Raw genomic sequence first — 23,317 nt, forward strand, 5'->3', positions numbered from 1 at the left:
GTGACACACAAACAGGATTTTTCAAAGTTCAGTTCTGTTAGTTTCCACATGCTGTTTGTTGGTGTGCAGAAACGCCTTCTAAAAACAATGGCCACCGAGCCAAAGCAATCATTTTGACTTGATCATTGTTAACCCCGCCCCCTGGGTTTAATGGGTGAGGTTGACAGATAAAATAAATTCATGGTGAGACCTGAAGGAGTCAACTGTGCCAAAATGAATGAATTAAATACACCATTAAATAATTAATTAAATGTGTCAATAATTAATTAATTAAATGTGTCAAAAATATTTATTTATTTAATTAATTATTTCCCGTTTTAATTAATTATTGACACATTTAAATAATTATCTAATGGTGTATTTAATTCATTCATTACGGCAGTCCTGGCCTTCCATAATTTCAAGGCTTTGTTAATTTTGTTTGAATAACCACGGTCGCTGCACTCTTTCCGAGACAAACCTGAGTCCTTTAATTGTGAACATACACTAAGCTGTGGAGATGGAACATCTCTTCTTATGTGTGCGTGTGCTCAGAGTGCGCGCTTCCTCCCCGGCGCTAGGATCCAGAGGACTGACCGCTCTCTCTCTCTCTCTCTCTGGCCGTTTGAAGCGTGTAGCAGAGTAGGGCTCGCTTGTTACTTGGTGGATGGGTGGAGGGATGAAAGCGACCCTCCCCGCTGCTCCAGCGCCGACTGTTCTCTGTCCCCGTGCCTAAACAGCGCTACCTCCACCGCCGCAGCCACACGAGCCAGAGAACGCTTTGAGGAGCCACGTGCACACGCACACGCGCGCTTTTCCGGAGACACCAGCGTCCGCGCGAGTGGTATGATAAGAAGGGAATAGTGTGGACCTCTGAGTGGGTCCGTCCGCCTGCATCTTGCCTGCTGCGCGGTCACTGAGTGGACGGTGAGGACGGAGAGTCAACAGTTGTTCGTGGGTGCTGTATGCATGTGGACGCGCACATCCCTGCCATGTGGACACTACTGCGGTCGTGCTGTTGCTGGATTTTACCTCTCGCGTTTGCAGCCTTCGTGCTCCGTGGGGCCCACAGTCATCCCGGTAAGTTTCATCCGCACACGTCCAACACGGGCTTTCTGTTCCACACACGACCACTGAATAATTGTCTGTCTCTGGTCCGTGACCAGTTTGCGTCCCTTCACGCACACCCGCGCTCCGTCTGCTGGAGGCACTCCACGCCAGCAGAGTGGGCTCGGTTTGGCTCGGATGTGATGATGTGATGGCTTGTTTGCTGCCGGCTCACCCTGGAGCGAGACAGTGGGGCTGTGACGCGTTCACACAGCCCCACTGCAGTGAGGCTCTAATCTGTGTGGGGGAGGCAGACCTGATGTCTGTGTTTGGGCTGACACCAGACCCACAGCACCTGATTGTAACACTGCACGGCTGCTTTACAGTGAACGGTGGGAAATGTCCTGCTCTGTCTTTTTATTAGGCCTCTCCAGCTGTTCTATAAGCCAATTTCCCCCTCACCTCCCACTCTGGACCTAAACCTTCACTTGTTAGGAAGCAATACTTGCACCACAGATTGTTCTTTGTCTTCTCAAAGGTAGAAGAGGACGAGTGTGTGATCACATTCAGAAACAAAGCCCACAAATCAAATTTGACCTTGACCACTCTGCACTCTTTCAACTGTGGAAGATGCTGCAAATAGACATCCAACACTTCCCGGGCTGTCAGCCCAACAGAAGCTATAGATGTGTAATTACCACCCACTCAGCCACAAAAGGCTCACACGTACTCCACTCACATGCAGTAATATCTAACAAAGGAACGAGCCTTTGTTGTTTGCAGGCGTCCAGCACCAGAAGGTGTACCTACGTGTGAAAGATGTTGGATAATGGTATATGCCGATACGTACCTGTATCATGGGATGTCAACAAAGGCCTTTCCTGTGGCACGCGTGGATGCTGTAGTGTCATGGAAGGGCCCACAGTGTGCAGGTAACATGACAAAGAAGAAGCCAGCGGCCACATTCAAAGTGGAGCATTTATGCTGTGTTGAGTCACATCCCCACATCCCTGTAACCTGCCATGAGAAGAAAACCACTGACCCCACTGGGCCCTTTACCTTACAGTAAACTTGGCTCCCACCCTGAGGAGCCAGGCTGATGTAGAAGTCCTGTGGCCGTCTGTGGATATGACACGTTTTCAGAGCTGCTAGTTAAAAAAGAATAGACAGAAATAGCCTTTTATTATCATTGTACGTGTACAGGGAAATTATGGGTGCTCACCATATTAGACAGCAGCAATAAATGACGAGCAGGAGAAATATATGAAATCCAAAATAGTAAAAAAACACACAGTTGAGAACAAAATAGTTGCAAAGTGCTCAGACGCAGTGCAAAGAAAAGAGTCCATGTGTGATGAGGTTTACTGAGACTATGGCTCAGATTGGTAAGGTGTGTGTGTCAGTGTTAGACAGTATTAGCCTTTCAAGCTCAGCTACATTAGCTCTGATGTGTCCTATCAGATGTCACAAACACTCACGGGAGAGTTTCTGGGACTGCTGCACTGAGCAGTAGCCATTGCTTGAACAAACCGAACCAGGACTAGTGACATTTTGGGAGCGACTGACGGATTTTCAGATGTAGAAAGTTAAAGTTTATCTCAGACGCTCATGTCAATCACAGTCTGATCACAGAGTGCAGGGAGAGTGAGAGGGACCGACTGGTGGAGGACGTATACTCGGACTCCTTGAAAACACAAAGATTCAGTTTGTGCTCAGAGGAAATACTGAAGCTGAAAAAAAGAAAGTCTCAGGGTTTGTGACATCTGGCTCATTTCCAGGAAACGTATTTATCGGACAAAAGTCAAAATTAGCTGCTGATGCTTCGTCTTCTCAAACATAATAACTCCTGCAATCACAAACCGTCTCCTTTGTGTGCATCCGAGGATGGAGCGTGTGCACAGCGCTAATATGTGTGTGTTCTCTGTCTCTGCTTGACCTGCTCTCGACTCACACCCATGCAGCTGTCATGTGAGCCCGAGGTGGCGGCTCGATGTCGAATGGCTGACAGACGCAGTAGAAACAGAGACGAGCTGCTGTCCTGCTGGGTGTGGGCATTGACAGCCTCTGGGCTGCTTACTTTTCCATTAGCTGTACGGAGAAACATGCAAACGTGGATCACACCAGTGTCTGTGAAATCAGCCGAAACCCCACAGAGCAGCAAACGATCGAAACATGAGAAACACAGCGAGCTTCTGTGCAAACACATCCAGGAGCTCAAATAGGAAAATGCAAACAAATTCAAAAAATTCAACGTCCTGGTTGTAATACAGTCCTGTCACGTCTTATAGTGGGCGTGGCTGTGGCTCGAGAGCTTTGAAGGTTGCTGGTTCGATCCCTGGCTGCTTCAGTCTGGATGGCGTGATACTGGCGTGAGAATGTTGGAGAGGAAGAACTTGTCCTGTGTCCATTCACTAGTTCTCACAATACTCGTCCAGTGCTGCGGGTCTGAGTGTGCAGTCGCTGTGTAGCGGCGCCGTCAGAAGCACGCGTACGTTGTGCGGTGCTGTTATGTCTGCAAAACTGACCCGAGTGCTGTCAGCGCCCCCTCGCCCTCACAGTGGGCCGTTTGTAGCCACAAACATCTGCTCGCTGTGCTTCCCTGTTGGTTGTTGAGAGCAGTGGCTGTCACTGCAGGGTGTCTGCTCGCTGACACGGGGCATCGCGTTTGCTTTCCCATTTGTGGTGTGCGCTGTCACACCCCCGTCATGGCGCCACCCGTCAGCCCCGGGTTAACCAAACACAGAGGTTGGTTGGTCCTTTAGCCTGATGCATTCTCTGCGAGCTGACAGGGAGAAACACAGCAGTCGCTGTCATCTGTAAAGCTAGCACACCTTTCCCACAAACACCACCCCTGCTCCTCCATCCATCTCCATCTCTTTCCTCTCCAACTCTTCATCTGTCACAGTGGATGTGCTCACACAGGGGCCGGGTTCATAACTGTAGGCAGGCCTGCGTGTCACGAGCCTCGTAGTCACGGTAATGCAGGAGGACGGCTGACATTTAGGATGGGGCTGGATATGCTTCGTGGCCTTGGGTTTCTAACATGATCATCATCATCATCTTGGTGCTCACTGAGCTGTTATCTGTCCTCTGCTGTGGCCGGAGTGGGAACGCACACCGGCTCACGGGTCACTTTATCATCAGCACGGCACCCCTGCTCTCCTTAATAGACTGATTAAAAGATACTGCTCTGTGTGTGTGTGTGTGTGCGCGCAGGGGTGGTGTCAGGCGGTTGGTACATGTGGTTTTGTCATGAGGAGGTAGCAGCAGGAGAGGCATCGGGAGCCAGATTAATGAGGACAGAAGAAGAAGCATCCTCTTTAAATCACTATTGATTTTTAGCAGGAAAGTACGCCGCTCGCTGCGCACAGGGGGACGACAGATAAATAGTTCTGATAATGATAACAATAATAATGATATTAAGCGCAGAGGCACTAATGATATCTGTAGAATGCGGTGAGGTAGGCCAAGTGTGCAGCATCATTTGTTCTGCTGCGAGTCTGCTCGGCTGAGCGTGCAGAGTCCACTCGTTCAGGCTTTTCTTCTCATTGCTACGGGAGTAAGGAGCGTAGAAGGACAGAGCGGTCCTGCTGGCTCCAAAAGCATCTCCATTCTTTTCCTCCTGTACAGTTTTAGCTCTACGTCAGGTCATTTGGAGGGGCTGTTTCAGGGGAAGCTCCGTCCAGCCCGTAGCAGCTATTTCCACCTGCAGTGTAGCCCTCCATCTCTGCTGCTTTCGTTCTGCTTTGCTAGGTCTCGTTAGCTGGTGGCAGGATTTTGTGTTAGCTGCCATATGTTCTCCTTGCCCATGCTGTTATCACCATAACAACGTCTTGTAACCAGAAGGTTGCCGGTTCGAGCCCCGGCTCGGACAGTCTCGGTCGTTGTGTCCTTGGGCAAGACACTTCACCTACCGCCTACTGGTGATGGCCAGAGGGGCCGATGGCGCGATATGGCAGCCTCGCTTCTGTCAGTCTGCCCCAGGGCAGCTGTGGCTACAACTGTAGCCTCCACCAGTGAGTGAATGTGAGAGTGAATGAATAGTGGAATTGTAAAGTGCGTTGAGGGGTCCCGAAAAGCGCTATATAAATGCAATCCATTATTATTATTATTATTATTATTATTGTTATAATGTTTCTGAAGCAGATATTTTTCAGACTTTATCGTTAGTGTGACTTTTTTTCTCAGATAAATCACACGATAAATTTTTTCTGGAACATTTTGCAAAAAAAACGTCTGATGTAGAAAATATGAGACAGTTAAAACAGATGTTAAATTCATTTTTGAAATTTCATCACAAAGTTCACTCGTGAAAAATGGCCTGATCCAAGTCAGCTTTGTGAAGCGATGACGGATGAAACATCAACCAAGGTAACCGGTAGTGTTATGAGCCAACTGTGACATCACAACGTGCTCAGCTTGTACCGGCGCTAAGCGTGCACCGTACATGCTACAGTACAGCTGTCGTCACACAGAGAAAACTCAGCTTTTGTCCCTGTTTGGAATCTAGTCTCATTTGTTATTGAAATGCTGATTAAAAAGCAGCATGGCCGCACACCTGTGCTTTCAAAAATTAGTCAAAAATTGAGAACCAGCCCTTAGTGTGGCAGAAAGCAGCACATTCCTCCACTACCCTTTCTTTGCCACTGTGGTACCGTTGCCTCTACCTCTGTCCAAAGTTTGACGTTATACCCCGCATGCTGATACCACACCAATATCATGTCATGGGCACATCATGCATCACTGTGAGATCAGGGTGCAAAGAACCTGGGAAACTACAAAGATTTCCCTCGAACACAAGAATGAAACATCATCATTATTTCAGCTCTGTGCACCTGAAAACTGAAAAAGCTGCCAAAGAACAGCCAGTTTGTTAGACTGAGAGAAGTTAGAGTGAATTTCCATCCAATACAGCGGTCCCGCCTTTATCACGGGAGTTACGTTCTAAAAATAACCCGCAATAGGTGAAATCCGCAAAGTAGCCCACTTTATTTTTTACAATTATTATAAATGTTTTAAGGCTGTAAAACCCGTCACTACACACTTTTCTCAGACAGACATGAACATTTTCACACTTTTCTCTCTTGTTTAAACTCTCAAAGTTCAAACCTTCATAAATAAGTTTAGTATTATAGAACGAAACCAAAGATCAAACCCTGTTTTCAGGTCCAGAACAATAGAGCAGCTGCGAGAGAATTCAGCATTAATGAATCAATGGTACGGAAGTGGATGACGCAAGAAGAATGAGATGTGTAACGTTTGACTTACAGTGGTTTACAAAAGTCTTCGGCCCCCTTGAACTTTTACACATTTTGTCACATTACAGCCACAAACATGAATCAATTTTATTGGAATTCCAGGTGAAAGACCAACACAAAGTGGTGAACACATGTGAGAAGTGGAAGGAAAATCAGACATGATTCCAAACATTTTTTACAAATAAATAACTGAAAAGTGGGGTGTGTGTAATTATTCAGCCCCCTGAGTCAGTACTTTGTAGAACCAGCTTTTGCTGCAGTTACAGCTGCCAGTCTTTTAGGGTCTGTCTCTACCAGCTTTGCACATCTACAGACTGAAATCTTTGCCCATTCTTCTTTGAAACAGCTCCAGCTCAGTCAGATTAGATGGACAGCGTTTGTGAACAGCAGTTTTCAGATCTTGCCACAGATTCTCGATTGGATTTAGATCTGGACTTTGACTGGGCCGTTCTAACACATGGATATGTTTTGTTTTAAACCGTCTCATTGTTGCCCTGGCTTTATGTTTAGGGTCGTTGTCCTGCTGGAAGGTGAAGCTCCGCCCCAGTCTCAAGTCTTTTGCAGACTCCAAGAGGTTTTCTTCCAAGATTGCCCTGTATTTGGCTCCATACATCTTCCCATCAACTCTGACCAGCTTCCCTGTCCCTGCTGAAGAGAAGCCCCCCCAGAGCATGATGCTGCCACCACCATATCTGACAGTGGGGATGGTGCGTTCAGACTGATGTGCAGTGTTAGTTTTCCACACATGGCGTTTTGCATTTTGGTCTCATGTGACCAGAGCAGCTTCTTCCACATGTTTGCTGTGTCCCCCACATGGCTTGTGGCAAACTGCAAACGGGACTTCTTATGGTTTTCTGTTAACAATGGCTTTCTTCTTGCCAGTCTTCCATAAAGGCCAACTTTGTGCAGTGCACGACTAATAGTTGTCCTGTGGACAGATTCCCCACCTGAGCTGTAGATCTCTGCAGCTCGTCCAGAGTCACCATGGGCCTCTTGGCTGCATCTCTGATCAGCGCTCTCCTTGTTCTGCTGTGAGTTTAGGTGGACGGCCTTGTCTTGGTAGGTTTACAGTTGTGCCATACTCCTTCCATTTCTGAATGATGGCTTGAACAGAGCTCCGTGGGATGTTCAAGGCTTGGGAAATCTTTGTGTAGCCTAAGCCTGCTTTAAATTTCTCAGTAACTTTATCCCTGACCTGTCTGCTGTGTTCTTTGGACTTCATGGTGTTGTTGCTCCCAATATTCTCTTAGACAACCTCTGTCACAGGGCAGTTGTGACGGCCTCAGAGGCCTCTTTTTTATTTTTGGTCATACCGCCCTGCTCTAGCGTCAACATAATATTACCGTATTGTGTGTATAAGGACCCTAAAATGGCACCTGTCAAGAGACATGCGTATGAAGCCCATTTTAAACTCAAGGTTATCAGTCACACAGTAGAACATGGGAACAGAGCAGCTGCAGAGAATTCAGCATTAATGAATCAATGGTACAGAAGTGGAGGAAGCAAGAAGAATGAGCTGAGTTAAGTTTGACTGTTTTGTTTTGCTTAATGCGCCTTATAATCCGGTGCACAAAATGGTCTGAAAAATATGTATTTGACCTGTTTATTTGGCACACTGCAGTTTCATGTTGCAAAGCACATCTTTTTAACGTTTGTGGATATCATACATGGTTATGCTCAGGATATTTCAGCCCATTTCTACTGAAAATGTTAAACTGTCAGCAAGGAATTTGCATTTGCACTGTTAAATTTTTATATAGCGTTAATACACATAAAAATCAGCTGCTTGTTTAAGTAAAAATGAATTGATGGGGGATTTTTGCACTAATAAAGTTGTGGAGTTGTAACATATTTTGTCTCGCGTCAATTATATCGTCAGTTATATCGTTATCGCAAATTTCCAAATATATATCGTGATAAACATTTTTGGCCATATTGCCTTGCCCTATGTGTGTACACATGTGTGCAAACACAGTGTTTCATTGATTCCTGCATGCAGAATCCTTTACATTTACATTAGCAGACCACAAAACCATGAATAATGGGGGAAAAATGTAACGTATAGAAATGAGATTTTATTCGCTGGGACCTGATTGGCTGAAGAACGCTGTTCACCTCTGGTTTTAAAATCAGTGTGTGGAACAAATAGGAGACTCTGATCAGACGATTGGAGATGATGTGGGTATAAGGTCTCAGTAGCTCAGCTGTATATGCAGGGGTGATGTTAGTTTTATGTTATTAATAAAATGTTAAAAATTCATTTTTAGTCAAAAATAGAGATGGCACGATTCCACTTTTTTATGTCCGATACTGATATGAACCCGATACAGTCTTTTATAATCAATAAAACAGTTTTTTTTTCAAATATCTTCATAAGTTCATACTCAAATTTAAAAATCAAAACACTAAAGCTATTCTGTTACACTTGTATGCAAAAAATACACGGCACCAAAATATTTCATGGTTCAGCGATACTGCTCTTTTTATTTAAACTTTTAGCAGAACTTTAAGTCTAAGTGTTTAAAGTAAAATTCAAAAAGTAATTTAAAATGCAATTTTATGCAGATCTTTGGTTCTGAAAAAAAGAAGTGCAATATCAGCACAAAATAATGTTTATATTCAACAACTTAAAAAAACCAAACAAGTTGTATAATGTATAATATAAAGATGAACATAAATAGACTTCCAGAGTGGAAAGCAGTGCAAATAAATGAACTTACACACTTGCTGTACTTCTCTGGGATAGCCTACTCCAGTGGTTCCCAAACTTATTTTGCTGCCCCCCCTTTGTTTTACAAGAAAAATGTTCGGGCCCATCACCACCTAACCCCCCACCCCGCCCGCACAAACACACACTCCAACCACACATGCCCATATTTTGTTTTCAAACTCCATTGCGGTTTATTTCACACCTCAAACATTTAGTAAACAATTGAGCAAATACAAGTAATCTGCAATAAATTACAGGTAGTAAGAAAATAAACTACTAACTCTTTTACGCTACGGTCACACCTACACGGGTACTTTTGAAAATGCAGCTGTTTCTATGGATTTGGACCTTTTGTCCGCACGTAAACGGCGTTTCGAATCACCGAACACAGAGATTTTTTTAAAACTCAGTTTTTGCGTTCACGTGTCGACGAGGAATAGAGAGTTCGTCACGCAACATCAAAGGTATGTGCCTTTTTTCACGTCATGCCAGATCTAAATGGCCTGTATTTATATAGCGCTTTACTAGTCCCTAAGGACCCCAAAGCGCTTTACACATCCGGTCATCCACACATTCACACAGTGGTGATGGCAGCTACATTGTAGCCACAGCCACCCTGGGGCGCACTGACAGAGGCGAGGCTGCCGGACACTGGCGCCACCGGGCCCTCTGACCACCACCAGTAGGCAACGGGTGAAGTGTCTTGCCCAAGGACACAACGACCGAGACTGTCGGAGCCGGGGCTCGAACCGGCAATCTTCCAATTACAAGGCAAACTCCCAACTCTTGAGCCACGATCAATGACAGATAGAGACAAAATACTGTTAATCTGACTATCTGCAGGTTTTATACACACACGCAGTTACTGTCCCTGTCTTTACAGATGTGGAGACTGAAAACATGCTGTTGTTTGCACATATTTAATATTCAGCTCTGCACAGGAGCTGAAGCAGGGTGCAGCCTGTTGCTTTTACAGTATAATACTTGTAATAAAAGTACAGTAACAGTAATTAGTGACTGAGCTAGCGTGATTAGCTAAACGAACCCTGACAGCCGAGTGCTCATCTTAGCTAGCTAGGTCTCAGGAGCTAGCTAAGGACGGTAGTTACGGATTAGCTTACAAACACGTTTAACTTACCGAAACAGTGCAGCGGGGCCTCGGGTCCTTCTGTCGGGTAGTCCAGTTTACTGAAGAACACCTCAGGCTGTCAGGTTAAAACACTCGGTCGTGTTTTCGTAGCGTAAACGCTGGCCCTCCTCTCAGAGCCTACGCTCTATCTGCTATTCCCGGACAGAGATACGCAAGTTTCTCCGTGACTGCAGCTGCCAGTCAAAGCTCTTATGATGACGTTTCACCCCAATTTAACATCACCGCGGTAGGAATTAGAATCAAACTTATGGGAAAGGAGACCCCTTGAACATCAATCAGCGTGATGAGAACTATTGAAAACAAAAGAAAGAATCTTTGGAAAAAAATTATCTAAGGAGAATAAATTTATTTTAGTCCGACCCCAGTCCCATCCGCTAACATGGAGGAGGCGGGGTTTATGACCTATACTGCAGCCAGACACCAGGGGGCGATAGAGACGTTTTGGCTTCATTTTTGGGGAGCTGTTGCGTCATCCATGTTTTCTACAGTCATTGGTCCAAACGTTGTTTTTTTTTCATACCGATGAAATGCCGGTTTGGCAGCACGTAGCGAGGCTCCAAACGCTTTCAGTGTGAACTCCAGATCACCGACAGGTCTCACAGCCGCTCTATCACATGACACATACTGCTCCGACCTGGGTTACGCCATGTCGCAAGTTTTGTGAGGTGCCTTTGTGAAATTTAATGGATCGGATTGAATTTTTTATTTCTCTGATATCCAATCCAGTCATTTAGGTCAGGATACCGATGCTGTATGTCGGATCAGTCAATCTCTAGTCAAAAATAAGCTCAAAGTTCTCAGCAGACGATTTGATTGGTGCCAATGACCTCATTGACCTCATTAGTAAAACTCTCTGGACCAAGCACTAGAACCTGAACAGTGCGTGAGGTACTAAGCCGGTTCTGTAATCTGTCAGTGACAATGGTGCACTGATCTTTATCTAAGCATAGAAGAATTGTCAGTAATGCTGTTTTGCTGCTGTGATTCTGTTGAAGAGCACACTGAAACTGATCAAACGTTACTCTCCCCCAGACTACGGGCCACAGCTTTCATTAAGATTCAGGAGATAAATGGACGTTTGGAAATAGGCCTGTAGTTGTGGAAGAGAGCGGGATCTGCAAAGGGGTCTTTGAGCAGAGCAATGATGGTGGCGGTTTGAACTGGCATGGCCTGATAATGCAGAGGAGCCACAGGGAGGGGACAGGTGCCAGTGGGTAGCTGTGTTACTAAAAATGACAACAAGATGAATTAATCAATCAAAACATGTAGCTTCGTTTTCACTGATGTTATGAAAGCACTCCAGGTATTAGCCAGTCTCACACTTCCTGTTCGGTAAATGCAGCGACACCCTGCAAGGCTGCGGTTGCACACAGGCCCAAAATAATATAAAGGGAAAAAAACAAACAAGAGAGTGAAGACAACAACATGGAGACAGCACAAGATGCACAAGGAGATGCTGCACCAGTGCAAGCCTGTGCTCGGGCAACAGCAGCTCACGCTGACAGGCTGTCGGCTGGCGTGGAGGACAAGCCTGACCGCTGACGACTCCAGAAAACGGGAGAAGACGACGACACGTGAAAAGTCACAGAGAGTTCAGCCCTCATAGTCAAAGTTGTCGTTTTGGATGCAGCACAATGTGATTTGACATTTTGGATGGCTGCCTGGTGGTGTTTCCTTTGGCCACTGGCCCTTGTTCCTCCTCCACTGTGCTACACGTCACCACTTTCACATACTGTGTTCTTTTGTCAGGCTCGATAGGTGCCGCTCGCTCCGGAGCGGTGACAGCTCTCTGATACAGCAGTGAAAGGTGCACATGGGTGTTTCTGCCATTTCCCAGAACACTTTCTCATTTTTAGTGGTAAAGTGCACTTCACTCCACTTCCATCAGTCATCCCTGCTGACAGTGGAATGGAAGCAGCTGCCACCATGTTACTAATATATCTGCGGTAACAGTGACACCAATCCTCGCGTTTTACATAACCGTTTCACAAGTTTTACTTTGACTTCCTTGCCTCCTCGCTTTCCTCCTTTCTTTTCTTTTTCCTCTTTTGGTTGAGCCGTTTTCATTTTCTTTTTTCACTGCTTCCTTTCTTACTTCTGCGTGTTTGCACACATAAAATAATTTTGAGTGATTTCCATTCACAAAGTTTACAAGCAGGAAAGTGAATTATTAGTGATTAGGATTCAGTTTGAATCTCAGTGTCAGCGTCATGAGGAGAAGCTGTGATGAAAACGGCACTTTGCTCATGAACAACAGAAATAGGATCGAATCATGAAACCTCCACCAAACTGCCACCGCTGGCTCAGATACAGAGAGCGAGGCTGTAACCAAGCCCTGGCTGCTGGCAGCGTGCAGTGCTGGCCATCATTCCCATCTGTAATGCAAGAAATTGCTCACATTTTAAACAACACACAAACCGCAAACCGAAACTGTTTTCCCACAATTTCATTGTACATGTACAGTGAGAATAAAGGGCTATTTTATTCTATTCTAAAGACAGTTTTGCTCAGAAATGTCAAATGAGCAGCTCCCATCCAAACGTCATTGCCTGTGCTCCAGTCTCACGGCTACCCATGGTCTTTACTTTGATCAAAATGAACAAATGTTACACAGACCTTATTGTTTTCTTGTGGATAGCTCCACTGAGACATGCGGCTGTGATCTGTTTAAAGTTATTGTGCGCTTAGAGAAACTGCAACTTCCATTATCTGCATTTATATAAAAAAAAGTCCATTTGTCACCATCCCAGTGTGAAGGAGTACGACACCCCAACAACAAACCAACACTAATACCACTGTTACTGCCACTACTATTAATAATAATAGTACTGATGATGAGGGAGCAGTTTATTTTTCATTTTGTACAGTTCAAGCATGCTTGGGTAATTTGCACATTAGCACATTAGCATGCTAACATTGAGCCTGAGTGGGCCACTCCATTTCTTCTTGTGTAGGCAGTGGGGATGAAAGCATGAATAAAGAAGAAAGAACATCGCTACATGCCATTTGCTGTTGTGTCACAAACTGAGCAGAGAATAGTGCAGAGCCCTCCTCATTAAATTCTTGCAGCAGCGTTGGGTTTTTCACTTCTATGCTCGGGAGACACCGGCTTCCTCCTCAGAGAGGTAGAGACTCGGAGGCCTCTGAGATGAGCTCGTAGCCCAATTTGTCTTTGTTCCAGGGGGCGGTGGTTTAAGCAGCGGCGCCCTCCTCTGTCTCCTAATCCCTAGTGACCTCATCCTCTATCTTATATGTCTGTCGTGCTTTGAGTTCCCTTTGTCTTCGGTGCTTTGTCCTGTTTCAGCTTCATGTTTTGTTTTTGTTTCTCCGAACCAATTCTCCCACTGATCCCATGGAAGGTAAGCAGGGGTGCTGCCAAGGGTTTGGGCTTCTGTGGGGAAAACAATGTCATTTTGGGCCCTCCCACTTGAATACTGCAAACCATGCCAGCCCTAAAAATACACCACTCTGCAGACGTGGATCAATATTCTGCTCAGATAATGGAATCTTGTGATTTTGTGCAAACTTAATGAGCTATGTGCACATTTTAATAATTTTAATGATAATACCATCAAATACTGATAAAATACAGATTAACTTTTTGGATTGAAGTAAATTTAAATTCTCATCTGTATTAACTATTGACAAATAAAACGTAATAATCATTTGCATATGAACTACCAACCTTCCGATCAGTAGATGACCAGCTCTACCTCCTGAACTGCAGCCACCCCAGTGGCAATGTGATGAGTCACATGATTAATAGCAGGTCAACAACCCTCTGAAGGGACAAGCCCCACTAGGGTTTTAATACTTTGGACTCTTCACCAGTTTGTTTTAGAACTGAAGAAGCTTTTTGAATGAAAAGTCTTCAAGAAACTGAAAGAAGTCGCTTTCTTTCCAAAAGTCTTACAATCCTCAAAAGTTGTTAGAGCACAATAGTGTTCATCAGAGCAACCTTTCCTCTGAAACATCATGATCATAGCAACCGTTGAATACCGGAGGAAAGTTTGCATTCACGCTTGCAGTTTTGTCTTGTTATGCAATATTCCAAATAAAAACAAACAAACAAAATGCTACATTTTCAGAAATGTCTGTGGGTGTTTTCTTGTTTATTTGTTTGTTTTTTGTGCTACTCACATGTGATTACAGATCCACAGCTCATTTAAGTTTGAGACCCCTGCTGTATTTAGGTACTGGACCACCTGTTCACCTACATGATCTGCTTGTTTGTTTGTAAAAGTTTCAATTTTGCAATACTAACTAACAGTTGACCATTAAATCTTTCAGGGAAGAAACTGACTTGTTGCAACAGTGGCATCCTATCACAGTATCACACTTAATCTAATAAGCCCATTCTTTTATATAAGCCTTTAGAATAGAATAGAATAGAATAGAATAGAATGCCTTTATTGTCACTATACAGTTGTACAATGAGATACAGAGCATCTCCTACTCAGTGCAAACATGCTGGGGGGGGGGGGGGGGGGGGGGGCACAGTTCTGCAGCGTTATATACATATGGACAGTATTACCAGAGGAAAAGATATATATATATAAAATGTACAAATATACAAGCTGGTTTTAAAAAAAAGTAATATGTAATAAATAGTGTTGTGTATATACAGTTGGGTTACTGCACATAGAATTGGTATTGCACAGTGGTGGTCCATAGAGGAAGTGGGGAGAAAGAAATTGGGTGGGGCTGTGTTATCGGTGTATGTGTGAGTTCAGGGTGGTTATGGCTTTGGGGAAGAAACTGTTTTTGAGTTTGAAGCAGGCTGAACATGTTGAAACCAGGGTGGAGCTGTCCTTGATGATGTTTGCTGCTCTGCTGAGGCAGAGGGAGGAATAAATGTCCATCAGGGAGGGGAGAGGGCAGCTGATGATCTTTGTGCTGTCTTGACCACACTCTGAAGCCTCGCTCTATCCGCCTTGGTGCAGCTGCCGTACCATACCGTGATGCAGTAGGTTAGCAGGCTCTCAATGGACGAGCGGTAGAAGGTCAGCAGCAGGTTGGAGTTCAGCTTGTACTTCCTCAGGACTCTCAGGAAGTGCAGCCGCTGTTGGGCCTTCTTGACGACCGGTGAGATGTTGTCTGTCCAGGAGATGTCAGCAGAGATGAGGACACCAAGGAACTGGAAGGTGTGGACCCTCTGCACACACTCCCCGTTGATGTAAAGGGGGGCCAAGTCAGTGCTGTGTCTCCTGAAGTCCACAATGAGCTCTTTGGTTTTCTTAGTGTTCAGTGCCAGGTTGTTCTCTGAACACCAGGCTGTCAGCTTCAGGACTTCCTCTCTGACTGCACGGCTGGGTGCTTAACTTTATATACCAGTGCTAATGGACCTGAAGCGCATGAAGTCCAGGCGTAGTGTGGCTCAATTCCTTTTGTTCATGTGATGTTGTAAATGATGTGAGTGCTGTGAGTTAGTCGAAAACATAAACCTATCCAAGTACTTTTGTTGTCTAAAGTGAACTAAAGCATAGTGCTGACCTGTGTGTTACAATGTGAGGATGTATTGCTTTCATGTGTAGAATCATCAGATGGCTTTTATGCCATATTTGTGATTTTGGCAAAGTTGACAAAATGTCATATAATGACAAAAAACAACTGGCTTTTAAATGTCAAACGTCCTGAGTGGGATGCTCAAGGTGTTGCCAGATGTTCAGCAGATGGGATTCACTAATATTAGCCCAGCCGGGGCAGGTAGCTGTCTCAGCCTCTGTTACTTTTTCTTCTGCTGTTTGTGTGAATGTAGCTTTTTGTCATTCTTTGTGGTTTATTTAAAAAATCCTTTAGAATCTTTTGGGTTGCAACATTTCTCTGTGAAGTGGGAGTAAACGCACAGAGGGGGAGGTATTCAGTGCTGGATTGGGTGAAGCCTCACCCATTCCTCAGAGCTTGACAGGCACCAATGTTCCACATGAAACGCTTTTGGATTTATGCTGCAAGCTGCAGCCATTTCTCTTCCGTTAATCACCTCGGGGCTGTGCGCTCCTGCTCGCCACGTCCCCAGGCCAATAGATGACCCGCAGGGGAAATCGAATGGAAGCCAGCCAAGCCTGACACTCTTAAAGCACTTTCTAGGATCCACGCTGAGATGGGGAGAGTAGAACAGCAAAGTAATTTAGAGTGTGTGTACCCGAGGCCAGAGAACAGCTGCGCTGCTAATTCAGTATTTGCTATAATTTGTTCCTTATCTAAAATAAAGTCTTTGATCCACGCTTGATCCAGAAAGTCATTAACACTTGGCTTCATTCCAAGCAAGTTATTGTAGCGCTTTTTAAAAAAATAATGACAAATACCAATCTGAAGGTTGCTAGAGGCTGCCTGTAGGCTGGTTTCACTTGTATGCCTGCAGAACGACATCTGGCCCTGCTGCATTCATTTCGTCTTGTTTTAACTCTCCATCACGACCTTAACTCTTTTAACCCTTTAAGACCTACCATAGAACCAAGTCCGCCAGAGCTTATATTATATGTTTACATGCTGTGGAGCCATTTTTGGGAGCATTTCAAGTTGCTATACATCAATACAACCATTACAGCCCAGATTTTAATAATATGTCTGCATTAAGTGCATAGAAATTACATAAATTGCAAAAAAGTGCAATAAACTACAAAAAAATTAAAATCGTTTTTGTTTTTTTAACATATATTTCTAGTTAGAGAAATTTAAGAGGCTTATCCCTCAAATCTGTAAATACAAAAAAGTTACACAAAATAGTTTCCCACCACAGGAAATTTATTTTGAGTGTCTTCATAGTTTTATTTTTGAAATACACCAATTTTTATATACTGCAGGAAAAACAAAAATAAATATTATAATGCAAATTTGCAAAAAAGCAGCATATGCATCAAAATAAACTATTTCCAGCAGTTCAATATGAGTCATAAGCATCCCAGAAACGACACAGAAAGTCATAAAGTGAAAGATAACTTTTAAAAACACCAGTATAGGCTCACGAGGCACTGATGGTAAAAAACTACATTTCTGCAAAATGACGTCACTTCCGGTTTCGGGCAGGTCATGGCGGACATGGTAGAGTTCGCGCTGACGTCTATTCCAGCATAGGAAGTGTTACAAACAGCTGATCGGATCAGCAAAGCGTGTTTCTGGAATATTATGTTTTTGTTGCTGCAAGTGCTTTTTATGCAGTTTTTGCAAAGCTATATGTGGAAGGAAACTGTGACCGAGGACAAGCTGATGACATAAGATGTAAGTACAACTCCTCCGGTTTCATATGCAAAAAAAATTATTGCGCTAGCTCACGTGGTTGCAGAGCTACCGGGATTTAAAAATAGTTACGCAAAACAGAGCGTGCCCGCTCCGACCGGCTTTAAAGGGTTAAACCTAGATCTTGGTGAAGGGTCCAGTTTTGTGATTTTTGTGATAAATATGTAATAATATGTAATCAGTTGACTGATACATTGAAAACTAACTGATGGATACTGAAAAAAGAGGGACGGTCCCTCATTACTCATTAGTATTCCACCTATTGTGTTTGCCCTAAGACAGAAAGTTGGTGCAGAGGAGTTTAAGTATCTGCACATCTGCATCAAAAACAGACTGAAGTGGAAAAGCAACACAGTAGCTGCAGACAACAAGAGGATGATCTGACTCCATTTCTCCAGAACCTTTGACGTGTGCAATAAAATTGCACAATGGAGTTGATGACAATAAACAGATGAGGAGGCTGGTTCTGTGCCTGCCAGCAAACTGGACACATTTGCAGCTGTGGTGGAGGGTGACACTGGGATAACATCTGTCCCAAACCCCATCTGGTCACATGGACATGTCTTTTGGAGGTTTCCTCTTGTTAAAAGGGATTTTTCCTTCCTACTGTCACGCAGTGCTTGCTCACAGGGGTCACATGATTGTTTTCTCTTTATTATTGTAGTGTCTCTACCTTACAATATACATCGCTGCTGTTGTGATTTGGTGCTGTATGAATAAAATTGAACTGAATTGGGTAATTACCACCTTCTGCACCACATTCTGCAGACTGATTCAGCACAGTTGCAGAAACAGCAAATATTTCATATCACACAGAATATGCAACCTGCCTTTTATGAATGCACCTCCCCAGTACTTAAACAGGTTGAATGCTGTCGATCATTGTGCATTACATTTTGTTACTGGCTGTGGAAATCGTGTACGTCATTGTTCTCTGTATGCTGCCGCTAAATGACCATCTCTGTATATCTGCAGGCTTTCTGTTTTCTTACCCCATCCTAATTCAAGTGTGTAATCCTAGCTATGGTGGATGCTCTGGGACATGTTTCAGTCAGCTAAGCGAAATCATCAGCAGATTAAATTTAGCCTGTATCCCATAACAGCTTCAGCTGGCCAGCATTTAGCATTTTTTTCCGCCTGTCCCGTTTGGTTCTTTTGCCATCAGAATTATTGTCTAAAGGCACAGAAAGATGCCCAACGGATTTACTTTACCAAATGGATCATCCCAGCCTTGACGTAATGGTCCATTTGATTCACCTTTTATTGTTTATTTTATTTTATTTTCACTTGCTAAACACGGGACAGACTTGACTGGGGAAAAGAAAAGGGAGAAAAACAGCGGGGAAGAGGAAGTGGAGGGAGCCACAGCCCCGTCCTCCAGGGCATGAAGCAGGTATGGAGGAGATCCAGGCTCCAGACATCCAGAGGCCAGCAGAGCACAAGAGACCAAGGAAGACCAACAGAGGGGCAGCCGCGCCACCATTCCCGAAAGAGCTGAGGAGAGTCCCAGATAAGGGGTCACTCAAAAGCCGCGGCCGAGGGCACCCCACCCCTGAAGGGGCCTGAGCGAGCCCCAGGCCCCGACAGGCAGCCACCAAGGAGTGAGCCGCTGCGTACCTGGATGCCCATCCCCAGATACAAGAACCACCAACGCACCGATGTCTGACGGCGTCCGCCACTGGCAGGGGGAGTGGTGGGGGGAGATAGGCCTCCATACCTTGGAGGGCCTGAGATGTCCCCAGAGAGGTGGCGTCTGATACCCAACCTGACATATAGACAAAAACAAACAGGCACAAACAGACTGCACCTTTTGTATAAGTTGTAGTCCACTTGTGTGCACCCTTCTCCACTCTTTCATGTTCTTCCATCTTCCTGAAATACGTTTACAGCAGCCATTTCCATCCTTTTCCTAAAATCCACCTGTCCTTCCACATTACTCTCGTTAACATCGTATCTACCCAGCGCCTCTTCATCTTCACCCTGTTCTCTTCACCTTCCTTCTCCTCTGACATCCAACCTGTGAGGCATATGCAGTGACAACAGGCAACATGCTCTATCGCAGTATGGAGATTTTGACTATACCTCCATACCGCGATAGAGCATATTGATGATGTCATCAAGCTGCGCCTGTTTTGGTTGAAAGCGTGGCAGCGGCTGCAAGCATGGAGCTTACACCTGGGGAGGAGGAGGAGGGGCTCATAAAGAAGACCGGTGCGACCTCGGTCATATGGACCTGGTTTGGGTTTAAGCAGTCGGATGCTGAGCAGAAGAATATCATCTGCAGATTATGCCGGGCAACAGTAATAGCGAAGAGAGGGAAGTAATTTGTTTTATCACCTCAAAACGAAGCACGTTTTGGAATATGAGGAAAGCCAAAAACTGCGCCTTCCACAAATGCCCAGTCAGTCAAGTGGAAAGAAAAAAGGTGGCCCCCCACACCAGAAGACTGATATTCTCCAAGGCTTTTCCAAAGGCCTCCGTATGAGAAAACCAGTCAGCGGTGGATTGATATCACAAATGCCATTACCATGTACTTACCATGGTGCCATTTCTTACAGTGGAGAAAAAACGGCTTCAAGAATAGGATTAAGACATTTGATCCACATTACGAGGTACCTGGCCGCAAACATTTTAGCCGAACTGGAATGCCCAAAGTGTATGACCCAGTCTGCGAGCAAGTGAAGAAAGAAATCCTGACAATTGAGAATTTTGTGTTTTACTGATATTTTACTTATTTAATTTTTTTATTCAAAAAAATTTGTGCATTTGTCTCCATTTTTATTTTTTTATTTAAGAATTTTGTGTTACATTGTTTGGAAAAAGATCTGTTACAGCTTAAAAATGATTTGAAAAGTTTTGTCATTTAAATTTTATAAAAGAAAAATTTTGCATAATAAATGTTTTTAAAATGGCATTCTGCAATGTGTCTTGTATGTGAGTATGTTCAGTCATTTTGACAGATATGAATATGCATATTTTTGAATATATCACAATATACCGCATATACCGCACATTCTTGAAATTATACCGCAATATGGATTTTAGGCCATATCGCCCAGCCCTACGTCAACCTCCAATGCTGATGGTTGGCTGCCTTTTCACTCCTGCACACACAATATACAGTGGAACCCTGACTTACGAATACCCCATTTAACGAAAAATTCAAGTTACGAAGGCACTCAACGGCAATATTTCTGCCCGTGTTACAGCCCACGTAACGAAATCCGCTGGCTCTGATTGGCTGAGCCCAGAATGCCTACACTGCTCACAATGCCATCCGAATCATGTGACTACCCCCTTGGCTTTCGTACTTGCGCTTCGCTGTTCCACTTGAACGACATATTGCTGTTGCAGTTAGCAATTAGCCTATAGCCTATTGTTCACTCAAAAGGTGCGATGGGTGCTTCGACTTACGAAAATTTTCAACTTACGAAAGACCCTCAGGAACAAATTAATTTCGTAAGTTGGGGTTCCACTGTATATACTTTCCTTATCACCATCAAATCAGCCTGCGCATAGTCATAGTCCCTACAATTAAAGTCTCTATTCTCAACTCCACACATCTGCCTCTCCTTCTCTTTCACTGCCCCCCCCCCCCTTCCCTCTTTCTTTGTCTTTTGTCAACAGTAGCACAGGTCTCACTGACACCCTGTTGCCCAACAGCACTGGAAACAGTCATTGGAAACCTGGGCCCCAACCTTATTCTTCAGTTAAGTTAAATTTGATTTAGGGATGCAACGATACCAATTTTTACAAACCGATACGATACCGATACTTGGATCTGAGTACTTACCGATACAGAGTACAAAAACCGATACTTCTACCACACACACACACAAATGCAATGAATTGGAAGACAGGTTTTATTTTATTCTCTGCCGATAAAAAATAAAATCTTAATAAAAATGACCACAAAAAAATTTCAAGTAAAAAATAAGCACTTCTGTTAAATTATTGCAGAGTCTCCACATTGTAATTTCACAAAATATCACTGAACTATTGGCACTGTCTCGAGCTTTCAGAATAATAAATAAACACTTCTGTTTGGAATAAAATAAATACAAATTAGGTTTGCGAATAAAATAAACTTTTAAATTATTGTAGAGTGTCCATATTGTAAACAAACAAACAAAATAACGAAAGTATTTGGCATTGACGAACGAACTCCTCATCTGCCCGTGGATCATCAGTCCACTGTGCCGTTAAACCAAGGAGTGACATCGCACACACTGCTTGTCTTTACCTCTTTAGAAAGTTTTGGCACCATTATCTCCCTGATGTGTGGGCGGATGGGAATTTCATATCGCAGCTCGAGTATGCTGAGAAGACGGTGCAATCCTATGTTTTCCAGAGCCGGCATTGGCTGGTCATCCAGAGCAATAAAATGAGTCAGAGCCTCTGTTATTTTAACTGTCCGTGGATTTTCTCTTGACATTTTTCATCGCTTTTCCAAAACCTGAGTTAAAGTTGGCTGTTCCACACTGCTGACATTTTGTTTAGCCTAGCTACAGCAGCCTCCAGTTTCTCTTTTTTATCTGGAGCTGCCAGTCTCACTCGTCTAACCCTGTGCCTGTTTACCTGGGATGTCCCCCTAGTGGCCAATCTAAAGAACTACAACAGAAATGACAAGCCACCCTCTGATTAATGAAATAAGTTAGTATCGGTTCATGGTATCGGTTAACTTTTACGAGTATGAGTACACACACATTTTACAGTATCGGCCCCGATACCAGTATTGGTATCAGTGCATCCCTAATTTGATTACATTTATATAGTGCCAAATCAGGGTAAAGACCCTAAAATAATACAGGTAAACCCCAGCAAATAGACCCTTTGAGCAGTCACTTGGTGACAGCGGGAAGGAGTAACTCCATTTTAACAGGAGGAAACCTCTGCAGCTGTCCTGCCACGACCAGCTGGGGGTGAGGGGAGGACGAGAGGACAAAGACACAGTTTTAGAAGAAAATCAGAGCTGAATAATAACTAATAGAAATAGAAAAATTGGTAATGAGCCATGAAGTGACATGAGTGAGTCATCAATAATAATCATAAAAGCAAGAAAAGAAAACTTGAAAAAAATGACAAGTTGCTTTGTTGTGATTGGACAGTACAATGACATTTTGGTGCATCTCCTAACTGTGCTTATATAAATGTACAATAAATAATTCTACACAAAAATGAATGTACATAAAATTAGGGCTGCAGCTATAGAATATTTTAATAATTGAGTAATCTATCGATTATTTTATTGATTAATCGAGTAATTGGATAAAAAATACTTTTGTGTTATTAATAAGCAATAATAAATATTCAGAAGAGAAAAACAATTTAGAAATAGCAATGCAACTAACTGCATACAACATCTGTCAAAACAATCCTTTGATTGTATTAATATTATTAATCATGAAAATTAATAATATTAAATTTAATTTTTGAAAGAAAAGATTTTCTTAAATGCATAAATACATAAACAATCTCAAGTACAGTCAAAGAAAATAAGATATATATAAAACATGTGGCTTTACTCTGACTTCTTGGAAGGCTTTCTGACATTAATAGGAGGCAAACGGAGTTCTGACAGTGTTTTATCTTTCGGGTAGATTTGGTGTGTGTTCATGTCTATGAGCTTTGTGTCTGTGTGTCTGTGTGTCTGTGCAAATGAATGAGTTTGTGTCTGTAAGCCTTTAAAGGAGTATGTTGAGGCTGCAATGAAGAAGAGTGAGCATATTAGCATTGTGAAGTTTGCCCTGTGCTGCTGAATAAAGAAAGTGTAGACGTTCATTAATATTCATAAGAAGTTAGTGTCCAACCTACCAACCCTCGGGTTAGTGGCTCAGTTTTATTGGCCCATGTACACATTTTATTATCTTATGAAAAGTGTTTATTTTCATAGTCTTAAATATGAATGCAACTTAATTTACAAAATTCTACATTTAT

General features: G+C 43.6%; 1 protein-coding gene across 5 annotated transcripts in view; it reads left to right on the plus strand.

The window, feature by feature from the left end:
* Positions 1–413: 413 nt before the first annotated feature.
* The window catches only part of LOC146519281 (receptor-type tyrosine-protein phosphatase gamma-like), a 303,364-nt gene continuing 280,460 nt past the window's right edge, over positions 414–23,317 (plus strand). For 4 of the 5 annotated variants that reach the window (XR_014874022.1, XR_014874021.1, XM_085159101.1 and 1 more), the window contains exon 1: positions 416–1,059. Coding sequence is in view for 3 of the 5 variants with exons in the window: in XM_085159101.1 (XP_085015227.1) it covers positions 945–1,059 (115 nt within the window). In the remaining 2 variants the exon portion in view is untranslated. Of the gene's footprint in view, positions 1,060–23,317 lie in introns of all 5 variants that reach the window. The other variant, XM_085159100.1, reaches the window with a different exon arrangement.

Source organism: Neolamprologus multifasciatus, chromosome 5, assembly GCF_963576455.1.
Source record: "Neolamprologus multifasciatus chromosome 5, fNeoMul1.2, whole genome shotgun sequence".
Classification (NCBI taxonomy): Eukaryota; Metazoa; Chordata; class Actinopteri; order Cichliformes; family Cichlidae; genus Neolamprologus; species Neolamprologus multifasciatus.